The sequence below is a fragment of the Vitis riparia genome, chromosome 13 (assembly GCF_004353265.1).
Source record: "Vitis riparia cultivar Riparia Gloire de Montpellier isolate 1030 chromosome 13, EGFV_Vit.rip_1.0, whole genome shotgun sequence".
NCBI classification, from domain to species: domain Eukaryota; kingdom Viridiplantae; phylum Streptophyta; class Magnoliopsida; order Vitales; family Vitaceae; genus Vitis; species Vitis riparia.
Window position 1 is genome coordinate 23152827 of NC_048443.1, and position 15289 is coordinate 23168115.

Consider the following 15289-nt stretch of genomic DNA (forward strand, 5'->3'; position numbering starts at 1 on the left):
TTTAAAATTTGGTAGATTAAGATGATGATTATTTTTCATTTGTTTTTATACTTTTTCACGACTTATTACAAATATTTTACTAAATAGAAAAATCAAAATATATAATTTTTTCTAAATAAAAAAAATAATATATTGATTTTTCTTTACTTTTTAATACTCAATAAAAATAAAATATTATAAAAACAAATAATTTAATATTTACTACAGTTAGGTATTAAGTTTCTATTTAGAATTAAGTAAAAAAACAAACCTTGATGCTGATCAGGTTGATTTTTGAGGATTCTATGTCGGTGTTGGAGTCGAGTTTACTTTTCCTTTTTGCTTTTGCGCTTGTATGCATTCACAAGAGGGGGCTTAACAGCTATAGTGATAAATACAACCGCATCAACTTCATGGAAAAAAATAAAATAAGATACTTTCTGTGTTTATAGCTTGAATCATGAGCCTTTTGAATCCGTACTCGTTAGGTATAAGATCAAAATTGGGTCACAGAAGAGGGCTTCTTCATCATTCACCAAAGAAAGCTAATGGGGACTAATTGACCGAGTTGCTCTGGCATCTTGGGTAGTGTTGCGCATGTGATGTTCTCGTGTGGGTTACGATAAGTTCGGGTAGTAGTCAAAAGGCTTACGAGAATGAGAGGCAACACCCCCGGCAGTGCAGGTCTTTATCGACATCAGACGTCGGCTGATCAGTTTGGAGAATCCCAGTATCTCAGCATAAGCAAGTGGGGATGGTTGAAATTTGAAAGAAATATCCGTGTTTAAAATATATGACAAAAAATGTACAGTATAAAAAAATTTCCTCACATTACATCAAAGTTCTCACGACTCAAAACAGTAGAAAAGAAAACCTGAATGATTAGATTCCCGGTAGAGATGGCGTAGTGCTGTACAAGGGTGTCATCTCCACTTCTGTGAACTTTCGAACTTTAACTGAAAACAAAACCTAAGTTGAACTGTAATCAATTGCTACCTTGATGTTAGATGTCATCTGTAAGAATGCTGCGTGTTTGTGTCTGTAAATCAACTGGCTCTTGCTCTAATTTTACTATAAATCATAACTCTATGGAGGGATTCATCGAGGTGCCATTGAGACAGAGAAATCGGTAGGCATCCCTATTCGATCGGCCCAATTCTTGGACTCTAAATACAGCTTAGAAATTCGAGCCGCTACTTCACTCATATTGGGCCTCTTACCCGGATCCCCCTCCACGCACTCCAGACCCAAACGCACCATCTTCTCCGCCACCTCCACCGGATACGAGTCCTTGAGCCTGCTGTCCACCCACCTCCTCACCCCACCACCGCCGCCGCCACCTTCAGCTTCAATGGCCTCTCTAGCTGTTTCAATCACGCTCACTCTCTTATATGTACCACTCTCATCGTCCGCAATGTACTTCAACGCCTCTGCTCCAGATAAGATCTCCAAAATCACCACCCCAAACGCATACACATCCGATTTCCGCGTCGCCAATCCTGTCAACTGAAATTCCGGTGCCATGTACCCTCTCGTCCCCTCGATCTTCATCACCGCACTGCCCGATCTTTTCAATTGGGAGGACCCTGAATTTTTTCCGGTACCTTCCGCGATTTCGCCGCAGAGTTGTGCGGTGCCGAAATGGCATATCTTGGCATTCAACGAGTCGTTAATCACGAGAATGCTGGAACTCCTGATACGATTGTGCACAAAACTCGCATCCAATCCAGTGCAGTGGTGGACGTAGTCGAGCCCATGAGCCAAGTCCGCCGCGATCTGCATTCTCGAGACCCAATTCGACAGAACTGTGAAATTAGGGTTTCTAGGGTTTCTGAGACAATCCGCGAGGCTAGCGCCATCAACGTAATCGTAAACGAGGTAAATGTGGTTTCCAGAAATCGAAGCCCCGAGGAGCTTGATCAAGCTCCCATGGTGGCTTTTGCAAATCACCGACAGCAGTTTGCGAATTTCCGCAGTCTCGATGGGGCGGCGGAGCTTTCGTTGGAAGATGACCACGTCTTTGCCGCGGACAGAGCAGCGCCAAGCGGAAGAGGAGGAGGAGAACTTCTTGGCAAGAAAATTGCCGGTGGCGGAGCAGATTTCGGAGATGTCGTAGACGTGGGGGTTCTCCGGCAAGGACTCTCTGATGCAAGAAAGCGAAGCGGGAGTCGACTCAGATGACCTGGAAGTCCCACTAGTGTTGTAATTGGTGGGAAGATTAAAATTGCTGCGATCCGTCGCAGAAGAAGACGACCTGGACGTCCTGGTGGCTCGGGAGCTTCTGGGCGTGTTTGATCGGCCGTGGTTGACACTGGGCTCCGCTGCGTTGATGCTCCTTTTGGATTTGCACATGGGATTGGGAGGCACTACAACCCCCTCAAACTCCGAGGATTCAACCTGGAGATGTTGCCGGGGTGGTACCGAATCGCGCCAGAGAAGGACGCGTTTCATAGAAAAGGGTGCAGAGAGAAAGACAAATTAAAAAAAACAGAGGACGGTTTTGGAGGTATGGAGTGGAGTCGTTATCTCACGCCTCCGGGGCATGCCCTTCAAGTATCAATTCCTAGGACCGCTCGTTCCCTTTGGTGGACACGTGGCAGTGCCATTCGTGTCTCGTCACTCATTCTGACGTTTATGGTTTGAAATTTTGAACGCCCGAATTTACCCCCAACAGTACATCGAACACCATGGCCCATATAAATTGTGCTCTCTATTTTTGAGATAGATGATTCTGGTCAAATGAATAAAAAAACTCTTAATACAATTTATAATTCATGGAAATTTTATCATCCTTGTTCATGTTTATTTTAATACTTGTTGATAATTTTTCTTATTAAGACCTTATTTTTTTATACTTAAAAGATTAAGTTGTTTTTTAATGTCTTTCCATTATTGGGATGCTGAGTTGCTACTCATCCGAACCAGGCGTGGTCGTGGCATTAAGCATTGCGATTGGCGGCGGTGTGGATCGTGGCTGCGCCGCCAATGACACAGCAGTTTTTAAAGCTTTGGATGAACAAGCGCAGGGGAAAGAGGGCGAGGAGTATGATTATCAAATAAAAGATTAATTCTTAGCGCGACTCTAGGAAATCCAGGTCAAGTCTGCTTTGGATTATTATATTGGGAGAATTATGTTTTAAGGGTAGATGGACCTCAAATTAACAAAAGGTTCGTGTAACTCTTCAAATTGAGCCCAAGACTCAATAAAAATATGAAAATTGAGTTGAAGGATATTATCTTTTAGTATTTTTAAAAATGCCCTTTGTTGATTTTGAGAAAAAAATTAATATTTTTGAAAAATACTTTGATTTAATTTAATATAATATTTTTTAAAATATTTTTGATTTAATTTAATATTTTTTAAAAATACATTTATGTAATTTAATATTTTTAAAAAATACTTTTATTTAATTTAATATTTTTTAAAATAAAATTATTTAATTTAATATTTTGAAAAAAAATTATTTAATTTAATATTTTTGAAAAAAAATTTTAATTTAATATTTTTGAGAACCACTTTTATTTAATTTAGTATTTTGAAAAAAAAATTATTAAAAAAAATTATTTAACTTAATTTTATAAAATATTTTATATGTGTATTTTGTCTGTTACTATTTCATATCCTTCAACTCAATTTGAAGAGTTATATGGACCTTTTGTTAATTTGGGGGTCCATCTACCCCTAAAACATAATTCTCCCTATTATTCGCCCTTGTCTCATGGGAATGAGAATTGACATTCCTTTGATCCATATTGATTGGGGTACAACATGACCATGTCCCTCCCCCTCTCTACAAATACTCACCAACCCCTGGGATTTCAGCTTCTTATATCATGCTCTTATTAGGGCATGCCACCTTTAATTATTAAACCCCACTAGAATTTTTAATTTAAAAATTTTTTTTTTATTAGACTCTTTTTAACCTCATCATTTGTACAAAAATTCAATGGATAAAAAAAAATCTCAGAACTCGATACAAACTTTTGACTTAAGGGTGGCTCGGAAATTTTGAGTCAAGTTTTTGACCATCATGTGACTTGTGACAACAAAGAGCAGTTGCCTCCTCTTTTCTGAATCCGGCGTCTCATTTCTTTTAACAAAATGGTATTGCTTGAACATATATTCGCAACTATGCAAAAAGATTCAACTCCATTCCTCATTCAAGTGGAAAGATATGATAATGCCATCATACGAATTTTCTTTACACAGGGATTGCCTGTGAATTTGGACTTGTACTCTTCATTGCACAAGAAGAATTTGTAAGGTAAAAGGGAAACTTTTACTAAAGCTTTATAAATATGTGAGTTTGGGAAATTGGAATTAGCCTTTGATGGTAAGAAAGTAATAGGGAAATAGGAGGGGTCCCAAAAGGGTGAGAAAATTTGAAATTTTAGTACGAGAATGAATGCCCAAAGTCAAGATTTTGAAGTGGAGAAATTTTGACTACATGAACTAAGACAACTTGATGACTGTGGAGGAAATATCTTGACAAGTCAAAGAAATAATAGAGGCCACCAATAACTTGGCGAAATCTAGTGATATCGATTGGTTTAGAGTCATCACCAAGGCGAAGTTAGGTACATATGGACAATGGGTAAAGACTCCTTTGTGCCTTGCATATTGATTTTGTGAAGTAAATCCTATGGTTATGTTTGGTTCCTGTAAAATACTAAGGAAAGAAAAAAACGTAAAGAAAAATGATATTTTTATATTTGGTTGTCCTATGAAAAATATTAAAAAAAAAATCAAATATGATTAAAACTAATTAAAAACTTATGTATTTTTAAATTATTTAATCTTTATATTAATCAATTAAAATAAATAAAATAAGTTTGAAATAACAAAAAAAATAATTTATCAATTTTTAATCTATTTTTTTTTATTTTTTTACATTTTTTTTTCCTTCTACTTTTTTTTTTGTATTTTCTTTCCCTTGCATTTTCCTTCAAATTTTCTGGGAACCAAACATAGCCTAAATGTATTTATGCAGGGAAAGGGAAATACCTACATCTGTTGGAACAACATCAACTCCAAACCCAAGATCTTTAATAGAGAATTAAGTAGCCAAAGTGTTAATAAAATGTTGTAAAAGATGTGGTTAATTACTTGTGATATTGCAATTGTCCGTATACAAGTGGATAGTGTGTCCATCATTGGGTAGATGAAGAATGAGGTACCTCCTTTAGAATTTTTGAAACCATATTAATTGGTCTTCCATAATGTGCCTAATGCAAGTCATAGATAATTGTGAACTTGTATTTTTCTACATGCATCCCCACTCAATGGCGATATTAGCTTTTTAAGTAAAAATTTGATTTTTGAAAAAAAAATATAGAATTGTCACTTTTTTTATAATGGAAATTAGAATAAAAAATAAAACCTAAGAGTAACTTTTTATTTGGAAAATCACATCTTTAAAAATCGAGTGTAAGTCCAAGAGTTAAGTTATGTATTGGAAAAGTGTCATGAGGTAACACCTCTTTAAGTCCTAAATAAAGGTTTCTACTAATCAAATTGAGGTAACCATGACAATTAATTGGTAAACAAGTGGATAACAAAGAGCGAAGGTGACAATGGTAATAATAAACAGGAACATAACAATAGAATACTCACATAAAGCATATATATCATACAAAATTAAATAAATAAAAAAGGAAAGTGCTCATACTTTTAGGTTTGAATGTTCCTAAACTTTAAATTTTATATGTTGAAGAATCAAATTAATGTCCTTAGAAGTCTCGTAAACCCATGATCTTTCACTCAATGACTTAACTTCGTTCCTTAGCACACAAATGGTGGGTAGTTTAGGAGAGTGGAAGATAAGACTCTCCCTTCACTTTAGATGGTGAAAGACAAAAGTGATGGAAACCTTAATTCCTAAAGGGTATTTATAGAGTTCCTAACTAGGTTTAAGTGACTTGAACTCATGTGGGCTTCGATCATTTAATCTAAACCCAAATTGGGTCATAATTGGTTAATTAATCCCATATGGTTATCTAATTAATCAATTAGCTCAATCTAGAGATGTCGTTCACTAATTCCTATACAACATTGCATAATTACCAAAACGTCCTTGTGCACATTAATGAATCAAAAGTCGATCCAATTCTCATAAACTATGCTAACAAGGTATATGAGCTTGAACATGGACCATTGAGACTCATAAGACAATATTGGCTTTCTCGGAATCCAATTTTGAAGTTGATTCAATAACTCACTTTAAATAATCAACTGTACTATAGTACCCTATGTAAATAATAACAAGATACAAAGTGTTTGGGTCAATGACTTGCTATTCATTATGTTTAATCTTCCCATGAACTGGTGATCGTAGTCTAAATGGGAAAAAACTATCAATCTTTCAATACTATATTTACTATCCTTTAGTTATAGATCCTCATTTTGTGTGATCAACTAACATATTTAATCTCACAAAGAACTTATATCAAGTTTCACTTAAGGAACTACTATGACTATAATTTACATGAAAACACCTTCTTAGGATTACCAAAGAGAGCACTTTATCTCAATTCTATGAGATATCATAGTGTCTCTATTAAGAATATTTATCATTATCAACTTCTATTAATAGTGACCTAATCCATAAGAAATATATAATTACTTTAGGATCTCATCTATAGATCAAAACCACAAGCTTGGAATTCTCTCAAGATTGAGGAACGATATAATGAAACATTTTGGTGAAATTATGACTACTTGATAACTTTATATTATGACTCATTATAGGTTCTATCTAATATGTAACAATACGTACTAATGTATGCATTATGGGAAACTCATCATAATGACCAAGACCAGTCATCCATCAAATTAGGAAATAATGTGCTTCAACTTCTAATGGATTGTCTAAGCCTGAACTGATTGTGAACAAATCATCTATTTGTAAAGAACTGATGACTTGGGTCTTCCATACAATTACTAATGCATTCAAGTTATATACAATGCAAGAGATTTGAGAAAAACATAAATCTTCTCCTAGTTCATGCATACAAACAAAAATTGCCTGTTTTGAGCCCTATTATTTGTTTCTTAAGTTAAAACTACTAGACCTCATTGTATTTATGTAAAACGTAGACGCTTGCCAAAACAATCGGGTAGTATGGGCTAACTAGTATGATGCAAAAAAAATGCTAGACATACTACATTCGATATTTTTATGCTAAATCAGACACTTTATATAAAAGAAAATAATATATAATTATAATTTTATATATTTTAAAATTTTTAAATTTGTATACAAAAACTAAAATGAATTTGAATAAATATGTAGAATTAATTTATTAATTTAAAATTTATTTTCATCTGTTCACTTTTTTTTTTTTTTGCTATTTTCTTCCTCTTGTTTTCTTAAAAAAAAATGGAAAGAAAAATTATTTAGCAACTTAAGACTTTCATGTTCTCCATTTCTTTTGTCTCTTTTACTTCTCACAACCCAAACATTATTCAAGCCTTTATTTGGATGATAGAAAGTGTATTGAAACTGTAGGTTTAAAGCCCATTAAGCATGAGCATAATTTTTACTTTTCCCTTGGTTGAGGACAACAGAAATATTATGTGAGGGACAGCCTCATGAAATTCTAAAAATTAAGATATCGATTTTATAAATATCAAATTTTGTATCTTGATTATTAAAAATATATGATAAAATCTATGTTTAAGAACGAGGTTGCAAAGAATGAGTTCTTACTCATAATAATTTTCATTATTCCTAATAATCCTTCGATGATGAGAGTATATGATAAAATCTTTCATATTTATTCTTAGAGTCTATTTGAAAATAATTTTAAGAAACTTTTCTATCATTTTTAATGTTTAAAAGATAAAAAAATTTAAATATTAAAAAAATTAGAAACGTTTCTTACAATTACTATCAAATTGATTCATAATTTTTCATATTTGCCTCATGTTACACCAATTTCTAACTCCACCATTATAAGGTACCTAATATATCCATACCTACCCACCTTTTGGGGAAATACGTTTTCTAAATATATATTTCTAGGTTTAGTAACTCGAAAATTCATTTTCAATGTCATCTACATATATTTTTATTTGTCTTAGTAGCCAACATTTTGGGTTCATGATGGAGAATTTTGACCCAAAATAGTACATTGAAAAAAAAATTTCATAAAATAAACTTGTTTCTAAAATAATGCCCAATTTAGTGCGTCTGTACCATATAAGCTGTCATGTCATAAAACCGTAATTGATGACTATAGTTTTGTTTTTCTTAAACGGTTAGAAACTTCACCAACCACGACTTTAACTTTAAGTTAAAGTTATGGTTGGTGACTACAGTCTTGAATTCTTTAAAAAATGGTCAAAGTTATAGTCATCAATTATAATTTTAACTTTAATTTTTTTATATATATAAAATTATGTTGTTTCATTTAAAATATTTAACTTTAATTTTTTAAATAAAAGTATTATATTAGTTTGTTTTTAAATAAACTTTCCTCATTATTTAAAAAATAATAATATATGAAATTAAATAATTTATATTTTTAATTTGACATAAGATATATTTTTTAATTTTATTAAAACAATACATATTATATTTAATATAAATATAATTAGTTAATTATATTTAAATATAAATAAAATATAATAAATTATATTTATTTAAAACAAATAAATTATGAAAGCCTATTTAGAAAAAAAAAAAAGTAATATAAGTTATTATATTAATTAATATTTTTTTTTATATATTATATGTAACCGGTATATAATATCACATTGTGTTCATAGAATAATAATTTATGAAAATATTATCATATTTTCATTCATAATATCGTATCTTGTATAATAATTTATTTATATATTTAAATGAAAATATGATCAATTTTAAACTTAAATAAAACTTATATATATATATATATATACCACTTACATATAATATATAACAAATTATAAATTAATATAATAATTTATATATATATTTTTCTAAATAGAATTTCATAATTTATTTGTTCTAAATAAGTATAATTTATTTATTTTTAATTATAATTAACTAATTATATTTATATTAAATATAATGCCAATTGTTTTAATCAAATTTAAAAATATCAATAATTTAATTTTATATATTATTATTATTTTTTAAATAATAAGATAAGTTTATTTAAAATCAAAATAAAATAATATTTTTATTTAAAAAATTAAAGTTAAATATTTCAAATAAAACAATATAATTTTATATATATATATATATAATTAAAATTAAAATCATAGTAATTATGCTTTGACCATTTTTAAAATGATTGAAAATCGTAAAGCTTTAAACTTAAAGTTAAAATCATGATTGATAACTATCATTTATAATATTTTTAGAAAAATAAAACGATAGTCATCTATCATGGTTTTATAATATGAGTGATAAAGACCCGTTAGATTGAAAATTATTTTAAAAATCAAGTTTACTTGATAGAATTTTTATTTTTAATATAATATTTTGGGTCAAAACTCCGTAGGGCACGTGAATCCTAATCAAACCGCTTCACTCTTAATAATTGGAGTGAACGGGTAAAATACGGTTCAGGACTCCACGTCTCGTCTGGATAAGACCAGACACGAGCATTCACACCACTTCACTCTTAATAATTGGGGTGAACGCGTAAAATATGGTTCGAGACTCCACGTCTCGTCTGGATAAGACCAGACACGGGCATTCTAATTGTTGCAGAAGGGATTCTCGTGTCAATAATTGTACGACAGTCATTTCCACATTTTGTTCTTTAGCTAGGGAAAATTATGCATCCACTACAACTTTAATGGTTAGGTAACCTAAAGGGCTAAAAGCCTAGAAAACCCTGGAATGGCTCACGTTACTGGAAGACCTACAAACGTCCAAAGAAGAAGAGAAAAAAAGATCTTTCACACAGGGCTTTTTTTTAAATCTATTATGAAAACCGCTTCCAGACGGACCCTTCGATTTCTAAGTCACATTAATCTGGAGGTCCCGGAGTTGAATTGGACTGGTGGGCTTAGTCAATAGATCCTCATCAGTTGCATTAGAGGTGTCTCCATCTCTTTTCACCATGCTTCATAGTTCATACAACACCCATGCCCTACTTGCCTTCGCCGTAGATTCTTAGGACTTGTAAATATGGGCCTGTGTATCGAACTACTCATCGCTGACATTGTCACATAGGGCCACATGCATATGCCTAGCTTCCTACCCATGAATACAACGTAATACACCTCACCTGTCTGTATCATATGAACCTCCAAACAACAATGGGTTTTGTATGAAATGCCCTAGTGCATTACGAGATGCATCACACACCTTCAGGCTGTCGATGAAATGAAAGAAACCTTACGGATCGTGGAGGTGCCCTTCACACTATTCAAAAGTGACAGGTGGAGGTACCAAACGTGCATAACTTTTAATTACATTAATTTGCCATGAAAAAATCTTTGAAACGGTGTATTCCAATGTATTGTATTAACATCTTGGATGTTATAATTGACAAAACCTTTGTGAATATGCCCACTAGATTATCATTTGAATGCACTTGTTGAACGACACCAATGTTACTCTTTTTAAGTTCACATGTATGAAAATTTTAGGCGAGATGTGTTTGATTTATTCTTTTTAATATATGCAACATTATCTTCATGTAATATTATTGTATTGCTATTAAATTTAGGATAATACACATGACTTTTGAATTTGCTAGACCAAATGTCTTAGTCATATGCATTCACAACTTATGCATAAATCTTAAACATTTATGAGTGATGAAAAGAAGTACCAACCATTGTTTGTTTTACAAATCCTTATGATATAACAATATTTTTACAAGTAAATTCATATCTTGTTTGAGATCAAGTTTTATGAGAGTCTGGACAATAACTTGCATTTATATATCCAAGTAATTGCGATTCTAAAGTTCTTGAACAAAATAAACTTACATGAGTTGTTTTACAAAGATAACATAATACATGTTTGATATTATTCCAATGTCTTCTAGTCATAATAAAACCATAACTTGCTAGAAAACTAATGAAAAATATAATATTTGCTCTTGTATAATTTGTAAGATACATAAATACCCCAATTGTACTAAGACATGGTATTTGAGGACTGAGTAGACCTTTGCCATCTTCACAAAGATGAAATGAGTTTTTCTTCACCTCAAATGAATGAACAACCACTAGTAAGTTCAATGGATGTTCTTTGTCCTATGAAAGCGCTTTGGACTCTCTTTGTATGTGTTGATTAACGAACAATATCACACTTGAAACATGGCTCAAGCTATTGACTAAGAAATTTTTGTCATTTTAAGATCTTTCTTTTCAAATTCATTTTTCAAATAAATCACTATTTTTATGGCATCTTTAAAAGTTTTAACAAGATTTAAGTCATCAACATATGTTGGAATAAATACGCTTGGACACATGAACAATTATACCTCAGGGGCATTGAATTATTTGCATATCCTTTTTTTATTAGTCATCAAGACAATATACCGCATGTGCTCAAATTGCTTCAATCCATGATACTCATTATAGTTTAATCAAATTCAAATCATGAGGTTTTGAAGTAAATGTTTAGAAATTTTAAACTATTCTTCTTTTTCTAGGTTTTCAATAAGACAATTATACCACATGCGCACGAATTGCTTGAATCCATATAGATACTGTTGCAATTAATCGAGTAGAGGTTTTAAGATAAATGTTTTAAAATTTTTAAATCCTTTAAACATTTTATGTGTTTGTCCCTGTCTATGAACACATATAGATAAGTTCTAGCTATATCCATAAAATGCATTATTTTTCCAAAGCAAAGCCCTCAATTAGGTGTGGAGCCTATAATCTTATTAATTTTTGCTTTTGCAAAGGATAAGCTTGAGAAATATCTTTGATGTCGAAGAATTCTATGTGTTTTTACACAATTTACAAGACATTCTTTAACAAGATTAATTTCACAAACTCTTAAGCGGTTAGTAAGATTTACATATTTTTCATATGAACGCAATAATTAATGAAAAGAAATCATATGTATAACTAAAAACTATAAATATGTAATATTTAAAACATAATGAAATAAAGAGATAACATGTCAAATGTATCATCATAACATCTAATCTAGATAAACATTTTCATCCCCAATCAAATGGTCACTTTTTCTACTAGTGTTTAAAAAGAAAGCCAAGACATCTAGGTGGGTTATCTCTATAGGTTTATTCCCATCCAAGAAATTCATCACTATGTTTTTCCTTTTACTTTCATTGAAACCTGATCAAACTCAACTAAATGCCTTGATGAGTGATAATCATGCGCCCAATATCCTTTCGTGCCACATCTTAATCGTTTATATTCATGAATCTTGGAAATTTTTTTTTTTTTGCCTTTTGGGTTTATTACACTTTACTCCCCAACCTATAATATATTTTGCATATTGCCCCCATCGAGTTCAAAATTAAGCAATGTACCCTCTATGCTTTATAATTACATGCAATGTGCATTTTTGAGTCATGACATTACATTTTTGGGTGAAATGACATGTGCTCTCTACGCTACTGAGGGCAAAATGATAAATTTTTTTAATAAGTGAGGGCAAAGGGGTCATTCCATTTTAACCTTAATCACTCCCTTGTCAATCGTTTCTTCCCTTGTTGCTATTGATGAAGCCCCAAGTCGAAGCCCTCCTCCCCTAAGGAAGCTAATGTAGGGCTAACATCAAAGAGAAGACTCGGAGTTCAACAATAATTTTTTGACTTCTAATTCTTTAATGGGTAGAAGCATGTCGGGAAAGAGGGTTAGGGTTAAGGTTAGAGTTTCGTTTTGATATTTCAAAAAATTTAGGGAAATTTTGAGAGAATAAAACTCGACCAAATTCAAGGTTAGGTTAGGGTTTTGTTTGATGTTTTAGAAAAGTGGGGGAAATTTTAAAGAAATTTTATGGCAAATTTTGGGGGAAATTTGGAGATTCTAGGACTAAAGAAATTATTTGGGGATTTTGCAAATTTTCATTCCACAAACAAGGAGGAAACAATGAACAAAGAGCTTTGAAGGGAAGGAAGAACAAGGGAAAAAGAGCTTCGGTTTGGGGCTTCACCAACAGCAATAGGGGAAGAAATGATTAACGAGGGAGAGGAGGGCTGCAAATTGAGAAAAAAATGACAATTTTACCCTCGATCACATGGAGAGCACATGCCATTCCATAAAAAAAATGTAATATTGTAACTTAAAAAATACACATTACATGCAATTATAAAGCATAGAAAATACATTGCTCGATTTTAAACTTAAGGGGGTAATGTACAAAACAATTGGAGGTAAAGTGTAATAAACCATTTCCTTTTTTATATCATCTTTCTATTATTTTACTTCTAGTAGTGCGACTGTGACTTTCCTATTTAAGAATTTGAAAAAAGAATAAATGACTAAGATCACAACAATATTGAAATCTATGTCTACCACGACAACTAAGTCCTTACCCACATCCACGTCCAAGATCATATAATGATGTAACATTCATTTCAAGAAATAACATAGAACCAGTAGGACAGGAGTAATCATTTTTTAATAGAACTCTTGCTTAGTGGCAAAATAACATGATGTCAATGCAACATCCTTTAGTAAATCCATGCTCTTGATATTACTGCTACAGTAATACATGCAAGCCATGAGGAGCTGTTTACCGTTTTTCTAATATATCTTATTTGCTAACTTTTTCTTCACGTAACTTCAGTGGCGTTTGTTTTTTTTGGCTTTTTGCTGAAAGTAATTTATTTTCAGAATTTAGTTAGTTTGTTTTTCTACTTTTTCATGAGTTATTATAAACCTTTTACTAAATAGAAAAACCCAAAATATGTAGTTTTTTCTAAATAAAAAAAATAACATATTGATTTTTTTATTTTTTAATACTTAATAGAAATGGAATACTACGTAAAACAAACAACTATTTATAATTAAGTAAAAAAACTAAGAACTGATTTTGAAGATGCAGAATTACATTCGTTGATTATTTTGAAGTGTTGCAACCTCAAATGCATTTAGCCACAGCAAACCCTTTGGAAGGATCACCATATTTTGATAGTCATATCATTGCTTCAAATTGGATCAAATTGGGCAGAGAGATGATGATTGATCATACACATCCTAAATGTTTAAAATGTCTTTTTGAGATAAATCATACAAGAAAGAAAAACAGCAGCAAATGTCAATGCCCTACTAAAAAGTAAAAAGAAAAACGATAGCAGAAATTACAACGCCACAAATCTTCCTTGAGCAGGGCACCAAGTAGCAATATTCCAGAAATTCTAATATAAGCACTGCTGGAATTACAACATAAAAGGAAGGGCATGGCTTACCATTCCGAAACCCTCATCTGCAAACATAAAACCCTGACCTCAATTTCCATAAGCTTGAAGAGCATCACCAGTCAGCCTACAGATCCTCCATTCCTGAAGAACCTGAGCACCCATCTCCTCGTAGAACTTAATCGCATTCACATTCCAATCAAGCACGCACCACTCCACTCTCCCATACCCCATTTTCACCGCCTGAGCTGCCACCGCAGACAACAACATCTTCCCAAACCCTTTCCTCCTGTAGCAATCCCTGACATACAAATCCTCTATATAGAACCCTGGCTTCCCCAAGAACGTCGAATAATTTGGGAAAAACAGCACGAACCCTGCCACCACGGCGTCGCCGCCCGATCCGAATTCTTGCGATTCAGGGTCTGCGATGGGGAGATCTAGATTGACGACGTGGGTGATCGGAGGATGGGCGCCGACAGGGGCGTCAAGGAAGGGTGTGGGGGAGACTTCAAGGAGGAAGACGGTGAAGGATTGGAAAGGAGGCGTGTTGAAGAGGTTGGATGAAAGGGAGGACTCAGTGGCGGAGAAAAGGTGGGGGAGGCGCTCGAAGACGGCGAGCTGGTACATGAGCTTGTGGAGGGGGCGAACATCGGATGGGTTAGCGATTCGGATTCTGGCGAAGATTGGATTTCCGACGGGGCCAGTCTCAGGCAATGTTGTGGGTGGGATGGGCGTTGGCGTTGGTGGAGGAGGTGGCGCGGCGGCTGCCATTGCTTCCTTCTTGCGGGTTACGCAAGTCAGTGATAGAGATGTGGGTTCACAGCTAGGGTGTCACTTTATATCTGAGGTTACAGTCGTGTGTGATAGGGATATAAGGGTAGTTTCGTCACAGAGACTATATATTCAAATAATCTCAAAAAATAAGATATTCATAAAATAATAATAATAATAATAATGTTTTAAGTCTTGATTTTTTTAATTTAGTGAATATTTCTTATTCTACCAATTGTAAATT

General features: G+C 32.9%; 2 protein-coding genes across 2 annotated transcripts; both read right to left on the reverse strand.

Moving 5' to 3' along the window:
- Positions 1-737: 737 nt before the first annotated feature.
- Positions 738-2489, reverse strand: LOC117927740 (lysM domain receptor-like kinase 3). Its single transcript, XM_034847399.1, has one exon. It carries the CDS (start codon positions 2428-2430, stop codon positions 1078-1080), a length of 1353 nt encoding a protein of 450 aa, XP_034703290.1. The 5' UTR covers positions 2431-2489; the 3' UTR covers positions 738-1077.
- An 11577-nt stretch (positions 2490-14066) lies between these two features.
- LOC117927491 (probable acetyltransferase NATA1-like) lies at positions 14067-15091 on the reverse strand. The gene has a single exon (XM_034847008.1). The coding sequence runs from the start codon at positions 15043-15045 to the stop codon at positions 14362-14364; it is 684 nt and encodes a 227-aa protein (XP_034702899.1). The 5' UTR covers positions 15046-15091; the 3' UTR covers positions 14067-14361.
- Positions 15092-15289: the final 198 nt, after the last annotated feature.